General features: G+C 30.3%; 1 protein-coding gene across 1 annotated transcript in view; it reads right to left on the minus strand.

The window, feature by feature from the left end:
- LOC107437740 (uncharacterized) overlaps positions 1-19,082 on the minus strand; it is a 58,861-nt gene that overhangs the window by 32,685 nt on the left and 7,094 nt on the right. Inside the window, exon 2 of the mRNA XM_016049837.5 lies at positions 14,112-14,183. Coding sequence (XP_015905323.1) covers positions 14,112-14,183 — 72 coding nt within the window. The remainder of the gene's footprint in view (positions 1-14,111; positions 14,184-19,082) is intronic.

Raw genomic sequence — 19,082 nt, forward strand, 5'->3', positions numbered from 1 at the left:
TATTAAATAATGCAAAGTATGATATTTGCAAATATAGTGACAAAGAAGAACTCATTTTTTAACACACACACATATATATGTATTATAATTTTGATATTTAATCTTTATTTGCAAGTTAAGTTTAAATTAAAGTAATATAGCATATTCAAAATTTACAGTTATTCTTTTCACGTAAGTCTGTTTTGGGAGGAGAAGTGGATATTTTTTAGAATGTTCATTAATACTAAATTGCAGTTAAAAAAAAGTTTTCATGTTTATACATTATAACAGTTTACTTTTTAATTTAGATAATTAGGTATTATTTAACATTTAGTTTTAAATAAACCAACAACAAAAAACGTTTTAAATAAAAAAGTTTTTTTTTCTAACCCTTAACGATCGAGCAGCCTAAGTACAAAGACAAAATCAGTTTTTACAGCGTTTGAAACTGATTAACGTCAATAAAATATGACGCATACTAAGAGATCATTGTTCATTATCCAAGATCCAAGTCAAGATTTAAAAAAAAAAAAAAAATTATACAATCTGGGCACTTTTATCGTTATCAAAAATAACTTGATAAGGCATAAATTATTCATTTCATTTTCTTATAAGCTTCAAATAGAAATCAAATGCATGAATAAGTGTTGGCATAAAATGTAACTGCGATCTTATACTAAAAACCACAAAATTAACTATTCAAAAACTAAACCGAATGATTGAAAAGCTAATTAATGCGTCATTTAAATACAGCCATAAATCAGTGAGAATTTAAACAGTTCTTTTGTCCCTTATCTATTAAATAACGATCTAACATTTAATACAAATACAGATGATGGGTAAATGTGAACATCGTATACAATAGCTATTATTTTCACTGAGAATATCGCGTTATAACAATACTCCAAGAACTAATAACATTCAAATTCTAATCCCAGAGGAAAATAATCACCAGCGAGAATCACGTGTAAAACCAACCACAAAGAACGAAGACCAATTAAAAAGGCAACACGCATTAATTATTATTGAAGACTAAACACGGTTTACACCCCTCCCCCATTTCCTCCCCACCGAGCCTTCTCACGCAGAGTGTGAAAATATTTTTTAAGGTTTGACCTTCCCTTTACCACTGTTAAAGAAAGTATGAAAAGCCTGCGTAATGAATACACAACGCTACGTGACTAAACAAGAGTTGGTGAGATTTACTACTAGAAAATTGTGTGCCATGATTCAGAGCTAAGCCTAGATTCAGAGAATGCTTTTGGTTTGTGTGCACAGCTGCGCATTCGTTAGGCCAGAGAATAAATAAATGGTTTCAAATATGTGCCCTACACTGTAAATTTTAAAGCTCCCATTTTCTAGAACAGTGTTTCCCAAAGTGTGGTTCGCGTACCACCAGGGGTACGAGAACAGCTTAGCTGGGGTACGAGTTCTTATGTGAAATATCTTGCAACAAACAAAAATTTCAGAAAATTTTATTTAAAAGCAAAGCTAGCTATGAAAATTTACGATTACGTATTTTCTATTTACTATTATTATTATTTTTTTTGCAGAGTTAACAGTTAATAATTAGTGGTGTCAACAGCTGGTTGTGATTTTTAACTTTTGAGCAATTTTTTATAGTAAAGGTTTGTAATAAATTCTACTCGTTTTGATTATTTTTTATAAAATATAATTTTTGTCCCTAACATAGAATTTTTTACCGCAAACTTTGTACCAAAAAAGAAAAATAAACATATTTTTTAAAAAAAATACAAGCATTTTTTTCATAGTGGTACACATCGTTACGAAAAATTTGGAAGGGGTACACAAAAGTTATAAGTTTGGGAAACACTGTTCTAGAAAGATATATTAAACGTCACGGATCTATTTCTCGCAATAACTACTCTTCTCTATGAAATGTTTTGATACGTGCTGCGTTATTAAAAAAAAAACTTTGAACTGTATTTTTTACTAAAAGGGAAAAAAAATTGACAATCTAATGGGAAATTAATTTTACTGCGATCATGCTTCTGAAACTCAACTGATATGAGTTATTATACAATATGCAGTCTGTTAATAATATATTTTTAATTTCGTAATAATAGCAGATTACTATGCAAGATATCCTTCATGGTTTTCGAACCACAAAACACAGATAATTCGGAAATATTAATTTATTAAATGTATATTTGTTAAAAATATTTGTTAAATGTTATAGAAACAAATCATAACATTCTGTATTTATTATTTTCTTTTTTAGTATGCTAAGTAGCACGTTATAATTTAAAAGAACTGTATAAATCAAGTCAGTTGAAAGCAAACTGTAACTATCAGATGGTTATAAAAATACTTGCTATAGCTGATTTCATTAATTCACTTTCTTATTCATAAGCACGATATAACAAGAATTCGACAGCCATTATGACGTGAACAAGAACGTGAATACATTATATATATATATATATATATATATATATATATATATATATATATATATATATATATATATATATATATATATATATATATATATATATATATGATATATATATATATATATATATATATATATATATATATATATATATATATATATATATATATATATATATATATATATATGATTCGTACGAACAATATTTAAAACGAAATTCAACAATGTTAAAATTCGAATGGGTGTTTAAAAACAAATATTTTGTTTAAAAAATCAATTATACATACATTTCGTTATTAATACAACAATTGTAACGGTGTGAGGAAAAAAAAATGAAATACTAAAGGCAAAAAAAAAAATCTTTATCCGAATTAAATGTGACAAATATCTTAGGCGAAATTCACATTTATTCTCTAAAAATTGAGCCTGAAACGTTATTCACAATATGGCGCCAAGGGTTTGATAAATTCCGTAATGCAATAGATCGGGTATAATACAATTTAGGGATAAAAAAGGAAGCAAGGGGGGAATAAATAAAACCCACCCCGTGTAGGACACCAACAATAAAAATATTCTTCTTCTCATGGGGACATATTGTGGAGGTGTGAAAACCGGGAAGTGGGTGAAAAGTAAGGACACCCCCATGAGGTGTCAGGAACGGAAGAAAAAAGCCATTTTCTTGGTAACTATTTAGTACCACTTCAAAAGAGGGCCGCCGACACACAACAGGTTCTGAATTTCCAAAAGTGAATAATTCTAAGACGGCGCCAAAAGGGAGACCTCCCGTTCAGGAGGGGGGGATTTATAAAAAAGGAAAGAGCCCTCTGTGAAGGAGGAAAATAAGAAAATATTTTTGAAAAGGGAACTCGCAAGTGTTTGTGCTTAATTGTGAAGGCATTCAAAGAAAGTATTCAAAATTATTGTAATTTTATTTCCAAAAGAGGAGAAATGAAAAAATAAGTAATAATAACTACAACTTATATATATGAAGTATTCAAAGAAAAAAGCAAAGGAGGTTTCAGTTTTTCATTTTGGTAACACAGTTTATAAATAGCTTTAGTATTTGAAATGAATTGAAGATATAAAGTCTAATAAATTAAAAAACATTTCAATTTATTAAAATCATAATTTACTATTAAATCAATTTACAAGGTAATGATTTTTCTTATTAAGCAATAAAAAAAGAGAAAAATAGACTTTAAAAAATACACGTAAAAAAGGATTCCAACCGATTTTTTTTTTTTTTTAAAAAAAGTTTACATATAATTGTTTATAAAATTTTAAACAGAAAGTATACATACAATTGTTTAGAAGAAAAAAAACAATCACATAACTATATAAAAAACGGATCATAACTAAATGTATAGTCAATTTCTAGTAAAATAAAATCTGAAAACAACTTAAATATTAAAAATATATCTGACAATGCAAAAAAAACATAGAACTTTCATTATTGATTATAACAACAACCTCTTCTTTCAGCATATAAAGCAATGATTAAATTGTTTTCTGACTTTTCGAATACTGTCTTACCCTAAGAATAATAAATTTAAAATATTAAATATATTTTTTAAATTGCCTAAACATTTTAAAATATTTAAATTCTATAAACAGTTCAAATATGTTAAACGTAACAAATTGTTCTACAATAATTAATTGTAGGTTGTGAAATTAGGTTTTATTATTGATAATCTAACTGAAAATATGACAGCAGTTTCCCTTATGTTTACATTAAAAAACAGCCTTAAACCGTAAAATTTCAGAAATACCAAACAACTTTTAATTTTCGCTAAAAATATATAAATATATATATATATATAACTCAGGTAGAAGTAGAGGACAGGAAGGGAATGCTTTTAAGCTTAAAATGTAAAGGGATTAGAATCATTAAAATTGTCCGTTGCTTGACAAATTTTCTTGTTTGGTGACCTAAGTTATTTGCTGAGCATTTTTCTGTGACAACTTATTAAGAACGGAATGCGTTTAAAGATGACATACAAAGGTTGTAAACAAATCAGCAAAACGATCGGAATGCGAAAATTTTCCGTCTTATTTTCGTTTCAGCAGGTTTTGGCCAGTTTCAATTAACAGAAATACCTTCACTGATTCTAATAAGGAAATGGGCATCCATTATTTCCATTAATAATGCTCTTAAGTGAATGACAGTAGCTGTTACCAGATAGCAATAAATTTTCTCTTTGAAGCAAAAAGCGACTTAAATAATCAAATAATTGGAGATGGCTAATATTTCATGTATAGGATGCATTGTATCGTCCCTAAGTAACTTGGAATAGGCTGTTGCGATTTTTTTGTTTTTAATAATTCAATTTCTCTAATTATTATTTTTTCTCATCTTAAAGTTATCTTTATCAATGTCTAAACAGTTCTAAATAAATAAAAAAAATTAAAATCAGGTCTTCTAAAACATTTGAGATATAAATCAACCGTTTTACACTCTAGGTTAAAATGGTTCAGTATAGTTGCACTTCGCTGCCTTTTAGTTAATTTTCACCTTTGTGGTGGAAGGAGGGGGGATTAAATCATTTTGTAATTGTTGTTTTTCTTTTTACCTTTAGGATAGGACAGTTATCTTTTAACATTTAACTCTAAACCGGAGGGGGGGGGGGAGAATGCCAACCACAAAAGCATTGCAATTTTTGGCATAAGAGGTGCCCTTTTCTTTAAGAATCTTGTCTCATTGATCTAAAACTATTCTATCGGGCAGATATTCCCCTTAGATTCCTCTGCCAATGATTGTAAGCAAATGCACTCAAACATTCAAAAACATGTTTCAGTGTTAAATCCTAGAAATACAGTAGATTCTGCTGTATTTTTAGGAATGTTAACTTTCTTTTTTTTTGAAGCACACAACTCAAGACAATTTTTAAGGAGCTCTAAAATTATTGGTATGAATTTAATATGAAAATAATGCCTCATATTAAGGACAACTTTTTACAACAAAATATGCACCATAATATGACAAAACATGGCGAGACTATTCAACAGCGAAATACTTGAGAATTCCCTCACACTGTTGGACAAAAGCGTTTGAACACCTGGCTTTTGGGGGGTTTCGATAAATAACTTTCCACATCGATAAGTAAACTTGAAAGGACCCATATTCAGTATAATAAAGGCAAAATAGTGGGGGTATGCAACAAGTGGGGTCACTTTTTGACCTGAATAGTTCTTTCAGTCCAAACGGGGTATCGCTGGCCAGCCATAGTATACAAAATGGGATTTACTATTCAGGCTTATTTATTTCTGGGATAGAATTGGCCGAAAAATCGATATAAAAAAATACGCGACACTTTTTGTAAAGCCTGGAAGGGTGTGAAGGCGCCGGTTTCAGTCCCAAAAGAATCGATCAATAGTCATAAATATGGCTTTACTAAACATATTCTAATATGAAGCAATAAATACGCCACCCTGCATTTCTCATATTTTAAGGAAAGATATACCAGCACGTGATAAGCGGGGTTAAAACGAAATTATTTTCTAAGGGGGGGGGATGAAAAGCAACAAGGGGGACGTTCTATATTTCGTCGACACCACATCAAAACCACAAATGACTATTTTCATTAGAGTGAAATTTTTTTATCAGTGTTTTGCAAGATTATGAAAGTGGATATTGCACCTAAGATGTCAAGCGCCTATCTATACTTATTAGGAGAGAGTGGAGTAAAACAGTCCCACTCCTCGACTTAGGCGAAATTAGTTTTGTTTAAATTCTGAATGACATATTACTTCGTCAAGAAGGACCTACCATATTGGCGCGTTGTTGTTGATTAATATACGGCGTTTGTTTTACTATGAAAACTCTCTTATGTTATCTTGTTTTCAAGTTATCTTTATTTATTGGTCATTACAGTTAAAAATATATATATATTTTTAGTCTATCATACGTTTACAATAGTCATACCCTAACAAGCAATAAAGATTTAACCCGTTGATTAGCACTGTTCTGTTTCGTTTCAATAATCTCTGTAAATGGGTAAAAACATTTTCTATGAATTTCAAACATACAAAAACGGGACCCCAATCTTACAAATTCACAATGATGGGACCCGGGTCAAAAGAAGAATATTAACGCTTATTTTAGATTCACGAAATTCTGAGTAAAATTTTTCACAAAGCCTCGGCAGACCCTTGAGTCGAGTATATAGAATTAGAATAGGGAGTGAAAAAACCTCTAATTACTTTTCGTTCATTTATTACTTTTGCTACGATTTGACGATTTATTCACAAGAATAACGATTTTAATTGCATTAAAAAATAGGAATTTTGTAGCAATTTGCCTCTGATAGAGAAAAATAAACAGCATACATAGGTCGCTAAAATTTACATTAAGTTGGTCGTATTTATGTATTCTTACAGATAAAAACTAAATTTGTTACTGATCTTACACAAACGCAAGCTCCGGGTCTTTTGATTAACTCTTCATAACAACGTTAAAAAGTTAATTGCAACTGGCAGCGAAAGAGGGGGGACACAACTTTTTAAACTCCCTTCGTCTCTCGGTTCATTAATTAAAGAGACCAACCACTTTCACACAAGTTCAGCGTCCACAATTCATAGGAATAACCCTTTCCTGCATGGTGCAAAACGAAAAAAAAAAAGGAATACGTATTATTAAAAAAATAAAAATCAGGGCGCGACAGAGAGATGCGAATTTCAGATTAGGTGGTAGTGGCAACAAGCAGGAGCAACTTGTCAACTCATTTCCAAGAGGTTGATCATCGAGGCAAATAGGATGGATTAGACTAAATATTGGGCCACACCTCTTTTTTGCGATGGAACGATCTTTAGAAAAGAAGCCAGCGATAATTCATTAAAAAAAAGAAGAAAAAGCAGGAATTCTTCACCGTTCCCGACATTGAGGTGTGACACTCAAGGTCATTTGAGTTGCATATGAATATGGAACATTGCACTATCAATAACTTTTAGCCAGGCAAACATTACGCAAGGGGTTAAACACATTTATTTACGTTTGGCGATTCCTACCTGGGGACTCGACTATTGGACGCCGTACTACGCAACTAGAAAAAATTTCTTAACCTCTCTGAAAACTTTAATTACGAAGATGGACTCTGATCCCCGCCTGGTTCATAATAAGCGACCTCGTTTACTTTATTTATTGTAACACTGCAATTTTTAAATAACTTACTTCCCCAGTAGCGTCTGTTGGCACCCGTTAAAACTTTTCACCCCCTTATCCATAAAATTTTAAAATTGACTTTATCGAGAAATAGGAGTTTATAACAAAGTAAAAAATTTTTATTATTTTCTTAACAATGTGGTAAGAATAAAAAAAAAATACTTTTTTTCTATTATTAATCCAGCAAATTACTATGCAACATATGTTAACAATCAATATTCTTTCCACATATAGTTGACTTATGGCCAATTTCACTAAAAATTACATAATTTACTGACTAAATAAAAATATTAAAATGAAGATGAAGTTAAAACAATAAAATAGGTTTTAAATTACCAACGTTAAAAATCCGAAATGTATCGGGTAAAAAAGTATTTTGATACTGTGAAGGACACCTTTACACCAACACATACAGTACATTTATTTATTTTTTACTGCACTGGTAAAAGTACCTTTAACAGTCTGGAAACATGCAAACTTTTTGGAAGTGATAAATTATTTGAACATTTAATTTAATTAGAAGTTCCACGCTAAATAAAAGAAAGCACAGTCTAAGTTTTAAACAAAATATTAAGAAGAAGAAAAAGTTGAAACCACAATTAAAGTTATTTGCAATAAAACGTAAAATTTTTTGTGACTCCTTCAAAGCCAGTACCCAGAGATTCGGGTTGAAGGTTCAAAATAAATAAATTTAATTGAAAAATTTAGGTTACATGAAAGAATATTCGTTATTGAAGTAGAAACAGACAATTGTTCATAAAAAAAATATTAAGTTCCGAGTTTACGTAAGTCTTAGCATCGATTGAGTATTATTTTTTGTCTGCTATAAATTCTTTCTGAAAACTTGTTATTCGAAGAAAAACCTCGTTACATTTTATTATCTTTTTTGCTATTAAATTTTAGTAAGAGACACATCTTTTTTCTACAAATGTACTGGATTTAATTAGAGAAATGTACTGGATTTAATTAGAGAAACACGTACAAACAATATACAATCTCCTCACACCCACTAAAAAGTAGACCGTAACTAACTTACTGGTAGCAAATTGTACGCCATAATTAAAGAACAGATTTCTAAGAAATTCCTCCACAAAGGGACGAACTGTAAAAATTCCAAATCCCTAGGGTTTTTTTAGGACTTCATCTACGAGAAAACACGACGCATTGATCCAAAATCAAACGCCACAAAGGTAAAAAAAAATTTATCAAAATTTTTTAAGAAGCTTTCGACTAACCGAATACTCAATTAAAAGACGCTGCAAACGCCATTCATTAAAGATGCTATCAATTGTATATTTCTTGGAACAATCCAGGATAATAAAGTCACTTAAATGTGGGGAGGAGAAAAGAAGATCATTCGATATCCTTATTTTAGAACAAATGTGCCGAATCCTAACAGAAAAATGAAAAACCAACCATCAAATAACGTATTAAATATTATAGAACAGTAAAATGAAACAACAAATCCTCCAGGCATAACCTGCCTTTCCTCAATCTTCACTAGATGGGGTAATGGGGGGAGAAAATTAAGGAGCTGTCAAGGTCTACGCCCCCCTGCAGAGCATTCACACCCCAACCCACCTATGCTGCCTCCTATAGGAGGGCCTCCACGTTGAATAATATGAATAGCAGAATATTATTGTTAGAGCTACGGGACTCTTCACAAATTGACTGAGAGACAATCTCACTGGAGATAAGTTTGAATCTCCGCAAGAAGTTTGAATTATCAGTATTGCCTGATACAGAACTATTACGACCCGCAAGCTTTTTTTATAGGGAGGAGAGAAAAAAATTTGCTCAACACAAGCATTAGCAAAATAATTATGTCGAAATGTATACATGTAATATATTTTTTTAAATTAGAAATCAGGGGTCTGTCTAGAAGAAATTTGGATCCGTTAACGGACCCTTCACAAAATATCTTTTCATAAAAACGGACCCTTCACAAAATATTTTAACTTAAAAACGGACCCTTCACAAAATATTTTAACTTAAAAACGGACCCTTCACAAAATATTTTAACTTAAAAACGGACCCTTCACAAATTTGTTTATCTTCATTATTATTTTGTTAAACGAATAAACCCTTTCCAGGGCAGAAAACAAGAAAGATGGATGTAAACGAATTAAGTTTTGTCTTCGGCAGACGATTCTTCCATTATTCGCCCGAAATGAATATTCTGCGTTCAGCAGTATAGGCTAAATACCAAATATTTGTATGTTGCATCTCTAATTTAGAAGGAGCAATTGTTGTTTATTTTTTACAATTTAATTTTTTTAATTTCAATTTTACAGTGTTGAGCATAATCTTGTATGTCTATACAATTTAAAAACTCCTTGAAATTTTTTTTTTTTGCAATAACGGACCCTATTTGCACAAATTCATAAAAGCGGACCCTGGTTGAAAGAATGTGAGTAATTTTTTCACAATTTCACGAAAAACGGACCTTTCACAAAATGTCTGGACAGACCCCTGGAAATATACATATTACATATAGATTTCTAATCCATATTACATATGGACTGTAAAAAGGTATTACATATGAAACAAGAATATTTTTTCTTGAATTTGAAATCTTGGGAAAAAATTATTTCAACTTAATGTAAACTGGAAGTGGGAGAAAAAGAAATTCACAATTAGTCGAAATACTGAAAAGATTTTGTGTAAACAAATATTACTATATATAATGTATATTTTTAAATTTAAGATACTTTATATCAAATAAAAGTATTCAAATTATTTTTAAAAAAATTTTTGTGAAAATTTCTAGAACTATTATTTTGGACACTCCCTACAATTTTTATTTCATTAATGAAAAAAAAAAAAAATTCATCTGCAAATATTTTACATAAGTAAAAGATTACATTTAATTTCATTTTGAAGAGATTAAATTTGAAAAGAAATAACTAGTTTTCTTATCGCTAAATCAACAATGAATAATAAAATTATTAGTAATAAATATCATCATCAGCCATTGAAAGCTTATTACGTACGTTTTATGTGCTATCAGCTAATCTTAAAAAATTTGATTTCTTGAGAAACATCTGATTTCGCTTAAATTTTGTAATTTGTTATACATAATTATATTCTTTAAAATAATCTTTGTATACCTTACTAATCAAATTTTTCCGACCAATATGAAATAAAATATTAAAAAGTAATAAATAATTATTAAATATTATTTTCTGCGGGAGGGAGGGGGAATCATCTTCCAATAAACGAATTTTACAATTAAGTGCAAAAATTTTTCGACCGCTTTCCTGACCTTATTTTTCAGATTGCGGCTACTTACCTTATTTTGAGAGTCAAAAATCGTATTTTTTTTTTTAAAAAAAAGGTTCGTTTATGAGGACCTGTTTTCGTAATTAAAACTATCGTTCGCACTAATTAATGAAGTATGTTTCTGGCCATCCCTTTAAACCATTGAGTCCTAGTACATGAGGATCCGATGACCAGATCAAATGTTATTTTTGGTATTTCATTTTTTTTTTTTTTTTTTTTTTGAGCACTGTATACCCAGTTAGCGAATTTCCCTGAAAATTTCTTGCTTTACTTTGGATTTAGTGAGAGTAGCTAGCCACCCTGTTTGTTTAATGTGATAAAAATTACATAATTCGCAAATATTTCTAAGAAAAAGAACAATTTCTGGTCAATTATCTTTTTTCCAAACTGTCCAACCTATCCCTAGCGTAATTTAAAAAATAGCATTTAAAAACCCCAACGCTAATTATACAAACACTTTAGTGCTGCAAATGTGAACTCCATAAAACTACATATAAGTACTTTTTGAGAGAAGTTTAGCACCTTTCCGTACAGCACTCAACATTGAAGATAGATATCTTCTGAATTGTGGAATTTCTGGACAGTTCCGGTCCGGAACAAATCAGGGTCATATCAACCACCCCCAACTATGCACAGGCACCTAGAGCAATACGCCTGTCAAAGACATGAGATTTATGACACACAGAGGCGCCACTCTGCACGAAATGTGCAGGGAAAAAAATTAAGAACGGGAAAATCTAATATCAAATAATAAAAAAAAAGAGAGAGAGAATAGAATGTTATAAGCTGCAATACGGTGAACACACGCACCACCCATCGGTTAAATCTCAGAACATCCCCCCTGCTGTCATACCAATGCGCAAGGGGGAGGGACGTGATGGGAAGGAACGAAAAGTTCGAAGAGGAGAGAAGAAAAAGTTCTACAAGTCCTTATTATTAGTTTTTTTTTTTTTTTTTTTTCATCTTGCAGAAGGTGTTGTTGGATGAGATGCATGTAATAGAGTCTGGCGCCTTACATGAGAAAAAGATTTTCAGATAGTACACCTTGTGGATAATAAAGTGGGCGGAATGGGCTACAGTTAAGATAATTTTTATATGCATGGCGCATGGTGCAGGTAGAGAAAGTCTTAAAAGGGTTTAAAGAACGATATTAGTCTTTAGATATTTAAACATGAAGGCGTCGAAAATTATGGTTCAGTTACCTTCAAACACGATCAACCAGTTCAAATACACATTGTAATAGAGAAGGAATGGAACCACAATTCGATAGAAGTTAGCTCGCATGGGCGCAGGATTTTATTTTATTTTATAACCGTCGTTGAACAGCCGACCCAATTTTTTTTTTTTTGGGGGGGGGTTACGACTATTACTTCGAAGCCTTGTAATTTTGAACCCAATCCAGAAGACAAGGGAACTCTTGGATCAAGTATTGGGAGAAATTTGCCTTCGTGGAGGACTTTCTGATGGAACTAACCCACATTTGCGTTACATGGAGAGGAAGACCACGAGAACTGTGTCAGCACTGGGGTCGGTGCAGGCCGGAGGCGGATTCGTATCGACCAGCCATCGCTGGGATTCGAACTTAGTTTACCTCATTGGAAGGCGAACGCTCTATCCCCTGAGTCATCGCGACTCATGGGTAAAGGATTGTTCAGAAATCCGGGCCAAAAATACAGGCAATAATAATAAAATGAAATTTTAAAAAAATCACATCATATGGCTATTCGTTAGAGGTGCGAAGGGCTCAACGAGGGCCGGTTTATAGGGGGGGGGAGAAAGGTTTCTGGATCGGGCAAGTTAGGATTCATGGTAAAGAATATTTTTTTCTTTTTTCCTCGGTAATTCGAAAATGACCAACATTCTTTGGAGAGCGCGGATTTCGCTTTGGAGAGGCGGAAAAAATTTTCCGAGAAAATTTTAAGCATCTTCTGCAGTAGAATTGATTGACATAAGAAACATGGGGAAATACAGTAAAAATAATATGATGTAGAATGATGTTATGAGTTGTCCTTGAATATAATTTATATTTCATCAGCAATCCTCTCTGGCGAACAGAATATCACTTCTTTCAATGGTAACAATAAGAAAAAGACATCAACGTACGGTCTATAGAGATAATAATGTTGAATTTCATTACGCTTATGATAAGTGTCTATACTGTGGAGCTTTAACTTGCCACAAAAATCTATCAAACAACTCAAAATATTTCTCTTCTGAGAGTTAATTTCTTAAAAAGTTTATGCATAAATATCTAAAATATATTTTCTTTCATATAAATTCAATTCATCTAACTTAATTAATGCTTTTAGTGAATTTAAATTATTACATAAAAATAAAAAACTTTAACTTTTAGCATTATTTGCATATGGCAGAATATTTTTAATGGGCAGGGGTCTGTCTAGACATTTCGGGAAAGGTCCTTTTTTGTAAAATTGGGAAAAAATTACTCGTAATTGGTGTATATAAAATAAAGGTCAAGTCACATTTTTTCAACCAGGGTCCGCTTTTGTAAATTTGTGCAAATAGGGTCCATTATTGCAAAAAAACTTTTTCAAGGAGTTTTTAAATTGTAAAGACATACAAGATTATGCTCAACACTGTAAAATTATAATTAAAAAAATTAAATTTTAAAAAATAAACAGCAATTGCAGCTACTAAATTAGCGATGCAACATATAAATATTTGGTATTTAGCCTATACTGCTGGACGCTGAATATTCATTTCGGACGAATAAAGGAAGACAAAAAGACAGAAAAACAAAAAAACTGCCAAAGACAAAATTTAGTTCGTTTACATCTGTCTTCCCCGCCCCCCCCTTCCTGAGAAGGGCTTATTCGATTAACAAAACAATAATGAAGATAAACAAATTTGTGAAAGGTCCGATTAAAAGATAAATTATTTTGTGAAAGATCCGTTTTCAAGTTAAAATATTTTGTGAAGGATCCGTTAACGTACCCAAATTTCTTCTAAACAGACAGACCCCTGATGGGTAGATCTTTACTCAAACAATAAGATATTTTTTTAAGCTATAAAACTGTCCATAAGGTTTCTCGAATCGAGTTTCTCTTCTACCTCATAATTTTTAATTCTAATTTAAAAGAAAAGAAAAAAAACTCCGACACCAAGGAGGATAAATTACATTTCGAAGTGAGCATTTGCTTTATAAATAAGGAAAAAAATAATTTTAAAATATTTTCTGAGTGACAAAATTGAATTAAAAATATTGTCTAATAAACTGGAAGTTTGAAAGTTGAATTTTAAAAAAATTACACTCACAGTTCTGTTAGGTTATGGAGACCACTGAGAGAAGATTCCCCGATAGATGCGATGTCATTATTCTGTAAATCCCTAGAATGAAAAATTAAAAAGTTATTAAAAACAAAAAACCAACAGTAGTATGAAAGAAATGAAAACAAACATTCGTAAAAGTTAACAAGGATAGAAACATACAAAATAAAATAAAGTTAGTTCCCAAAAGAAAATTTCTTATGGTCGATTTATATTTATTGAATAACCCAGATTTATTTACCCAGCATGAGAAGGGAATTTTTTTCCAGCAGTTACAAAATATGTTTAAAATATGTTAAATTAAAACTGATCTTGACAAACACTTCATATCTAACTAAATATAAAAATCTACTAATGATGGCGTAGCAGTTTTCCAGTGTTGTCGGTGGATTCTCATTGGCCGGAAAAATCACATGGCAGAATCCAGTTTTCCAACATTAAATTTCATATTTTTTTGGTTGTCATCAGCATAAAAATTAATAAGTCATAACGGCATTGTTTTTCTGTAAAATAATTCTGCAACCTAAATTTTATGGTATTTACCAGCAATATTTACTTTTCTCTATTATTATTACGTTTGTGATTTTGATTGTTTTGTAAATTTAAGAGTTTAAAGCGAAACGAGTTGTTTCTTTAAAGTAATTCCATATCTTAATTGCGCTATATTTTAAGATTAATTTATTTGAATTTGTGCTTAAACTTATTAACCGTTTCACAATTATTATATTTCGGTGCAAATTCTATTAATATGCTATTCCAAATTACCGTTGAAGAGTTAAAAGTAATTTAGAGCTTACAATGTGATGAATGCACAAACTCTATTAATATCAGCTTGTTTTTATAACGAAAATATTCAATTACGGTTCTGAACTCTCCAGATTTATCTCAGAGATACAACTATAATTTTATATGTTATTATAAAATTTTAACCCCCTACTATATTACATAAAGATATAAATGAACCATTATTTTTAAAAGTAGAATAAGTCCACTCGGAAACTAACATAGTTTGATATTAAGATTTAACTATAATTGCATTTTAAAGTTTGATCAAATTATAGCATTAAAAAATATCACCCAACCCAATTAACCTTTTAAAATGTTCTTAATTTCGATCAAATGCTAATCTTTAAATATCTTGATATTGGAATTTTTACTTCTAATTTTTCAAATGAAAAGTAAAAAAAAAAATTCTAACTTTAAAGACATTAATTAAAATAATTTTTATACACAAAATCCCTTCCAGTAAGTCAGTATTACTACTCCCGGGGGAAAAGAGAAAATTTTGACGAGGGGGCGGCGGACATATATTTATAGTCAAGTTCTCATCCCCCCTCCTCTTTTTTTGTAATTTTTAAACACATGAGCATATAAATATCCATATCCTTCCTTGGCTACGCCCCTGATAAGAAACGTGCTTCCAACTAAGCACATGGTGAAATGAAATTAACTTTTATAAGCACAATTCACAGCTAAAATATCCAAAATTAAGATTTTAAGAAATGTTGAGGCAAGAGAGAAAGCTCATTAGTGTATGAGGAACAAATTATTTATCCACGACCCATTTAAAATTTCAGATGTTCCTTTCACAACCCTCGAACAATAATGAAACAACAACATATAAAATAAAATATAATAGGCAGATATAAAAGGCTGCTTGACACCGGTTATCACCTATGTAATATGTCACGCCTCTGAATCTAGCAAGTCAACCCACCCAAGGACCGCATCTGTTGGAATCACGAAACAGCCCCTAGGCTTACTCGTTTTAAAAGTCTTACACGTTCTCATAGAAATTTATTGAAAATCTTTTAGCTTCTCAGTCGCTCCATTTTTTATTATTATTTCTGTTTCACAACTTTTCCCTAAAAAAAAAAATGTGGGTGGAAAAAATATGAATGGACCATTTGCCGCCACTAGTCTGTTTTAAAATATCATATATTCACAAGAATTGAAAAATTGACAAAATAAAAAGTTTATTGTGGCACAAACCTCTAGAAAAGGAATGCATTGTCCGGAAAAAGACATAAAAAAGTACAGATTTAATAACTATAAGCAAAATTATCTTCCGGTAAAAAAATCATCCAACAAAACTTTTTTGGAAAATATTCATGCAAAAAAGGAAAGTAAAAAAAAAAAAAAAAAAACTATGTAATTGTAGCAAATCTTCCTCCCTAGCATTTAACGTCCTCAGACGTCATAATTAACGTTTAAAAATCAATAACTTTTCATAAATGTCCTACAGCCAAATATGTGTTTGCTAAAAATATTTGCTCGTATAATAAAAATAATAAGATTTTATCGTTATTGGATGCTCTTTCTAGAAACGTCGACACGTGCACCCCTCTCCTTGTAGTAATCGTAAAACGTGTGCACGAAACTAAGTATGCAAAAAACTAAATAATCATATTTATTAAATTGTTGTATCTGTTGTTGCTAAAAACGGAATAACACTTTCATTTACAAATAAAAAGTATGCAAAACATGAATTCATATATCATACTAAATCCGGTGTTCTGCCTAAGTGTTTTTAGAAGGGCGACCTGCCCTTAGATCCCTATAAATGCGACCGCCCTATTGGCCCTTATTGTAAAAATAAACCGTCATTTCTTAAAAACATAGCCTTTTTATTTATATCACATTTTTAATAAAAAATAATTAACTGTTTTAATAATAATGACACAAAAAAATTTTCTATGTTTACAGGTATAATCTGATTACTATTACAAAGTTACTTTGTTAGGAATATTCTCCACTGGTAAAATTTCTTACGTTTATCTTTCTTTCAAAGTAGTTTACTAATAAATTTTTTTAAGTGATTTTAAATATTTATTTAAATCTTTTATGCTGTTTATCAAAAAATTGTATTTTCAGATTACGTTTTTGAAAAAAAATGTATGCATAGATATTGTCTGTTAGGATGCCTTTATTATTTACAAACTGCGAATTTCTCGGATTTAGACAATGAGTAAACATTACTTTTTGAAATATACACATAAAATAGTATATGATAGTAACTTAAAAATTGTTGAGGATCAAATTCAGTTATTAAATGACATTTTGATCAATTTTTAAGGTGTTAAGTGAATGGCCCTTAAAGACGTAGAAACTTGAAAGTGACGTGACGTAGTTGGACAGCAAAGGGTACAAATAATATTACAACCATACACAATATGGGCACAAAAATATTATTTTATGACAATAGACCTACATTCAGCAATTCCAAGTCTAGTCGAACACGAACTAACAATGGGATGATAATCCACGGTTTGGCTGAAAGCTGAAGAACAACTTTTTGTATGCATTACTGCAGTACTATGCAAAATTTGTATGAATTATTATAGCATTTTGGAAGGAATATCATAATAAACATAGCTTTTATTTGCCATAAAAAATTACGTCCTATAAAATTGATATGATGACCCATTATCCTGGCTTTTCTTTTACAGGCTAAGTTATTTTATAACTTTCGGCCACAAAGCGAATAATCCATGGATAAATGTGAATTGACTGTACTTTATTGCTGAATCAAATTTCAGTTATTATTTGAAGTAGAAAATAAAATTCCAAAATGTAATTATTTTTAATTTTGTGCCGCTATTTTTAAGCCACTACTTTTAAAGTAATGGAGCATCTGTTCACACAAATAATGAGAAAAAAATGGATGAACTATTTTATGGTATCACCAGTTACAAATAAAAAACGTTTCATTTTTAAAAAAAAAGCTATCTTCAGAAATCTACAAAAAGTTCGTCGAGCCAGAATAAAAAGAAATTTCCTTTCAAAAAGCAGCATAATATGGGATAGAAAGAAACTTACCGCCACGCTTCTTTTTACCTTTCTTTTAATTTCATAACGATTTCATTTTTAAATCAATGTTATCCAAAATTTTATAAATAACAAAAAAAAGTATGTTTGCTTTAGAAAGTGTCTAAATTTTACAGAAACAGAAAAACCGAAATTTATTCATCATATGTAGAATCGCCCTTTTTATAAAAAAAATAAAATAAAATTAACAATCAAAAATCAAAGAACGGAATATAGTGCAAATGGTAGGGCTAGTCGAAAAAATAAATAATCTTTTCTTTAATCGACTAAAAAAGAAATAAATTAATCATTTAGTCCAAAAAACAACAAATACAGAAGAAAACATAATAATAACACATTAAGTTGTAGCACGAGAAACTTTATTTATAGCAAAATCCTAAATTTCATGACGGTAAAAATTGACCGCTATAGATACATATTCACTTAAATCTATATTTTGACAAATTAAAAAATAAACATACATACTACAAAATTTAGGTTTCAAATTCAAAAATGGAAAGTAGCAACAAAAAATTACCTCTATAACATGGAAGTTTTATCAGCATTAATTCTTTTTCAAGTTTCTACAGAGTTAAGTTGAAAATTGAAAAACATGCGCATGCGGTAACGAAAACTAAAAATTTCATATAGATTCCTAACTTAAACACGAAAAGTTGTGTCATACTTGTGCTTTAAAATTTCTTTTTTTTGAAATTACAAAAAGCAAAAAGAAGAAAAAAGAAATTGTTCCGGAAGAACGAAATTTCTTTTAATCTGACAATTATTTATTTTTAATTATTTTACTTTTTTGATAAACATGCTTCGACCTTTGTGATAAGTACAACCTGGATTTGAGTGACCTAAAAAATTTTCTTAAAAATGGCAAAAAACGCTTTTACACTATCATAAAATATTCTTAAAATAAAAAACATCTTTGATAATATTGTTCAGAGTTTCAATATAAAAATAATTAATGTAGTTTTTGAGCTGTGTGGATTCGTCAAGGATCGGATTGTGGATTCAGTCAAAAGCGTATTTTTAAAAAACTGACATAATTTAGAATTATTCTATTTCCTAGAGAAATTGTAATGCATTAAATTGTAAAGCTCAGTTAAAATGTGTGCAAGCTGTAAGAATGAGGCAGTACTTATA

This window comes from Parasteatoda tepidariorum, chromosome 6, assembly GCF_982258835.1.
Source record: "Parasteatoda tepidariorum strain Cologne lab strain chromosome 6, Ptep-v5.0, whole genome shotgun sequence".
NCBI classification, from domain to species: Eukaryota; Metazoa; Arthropoda; class Arachnida; order Araneae; family Theridiidae; genus Parasteatoda; species Parasteatoda tepidariorum.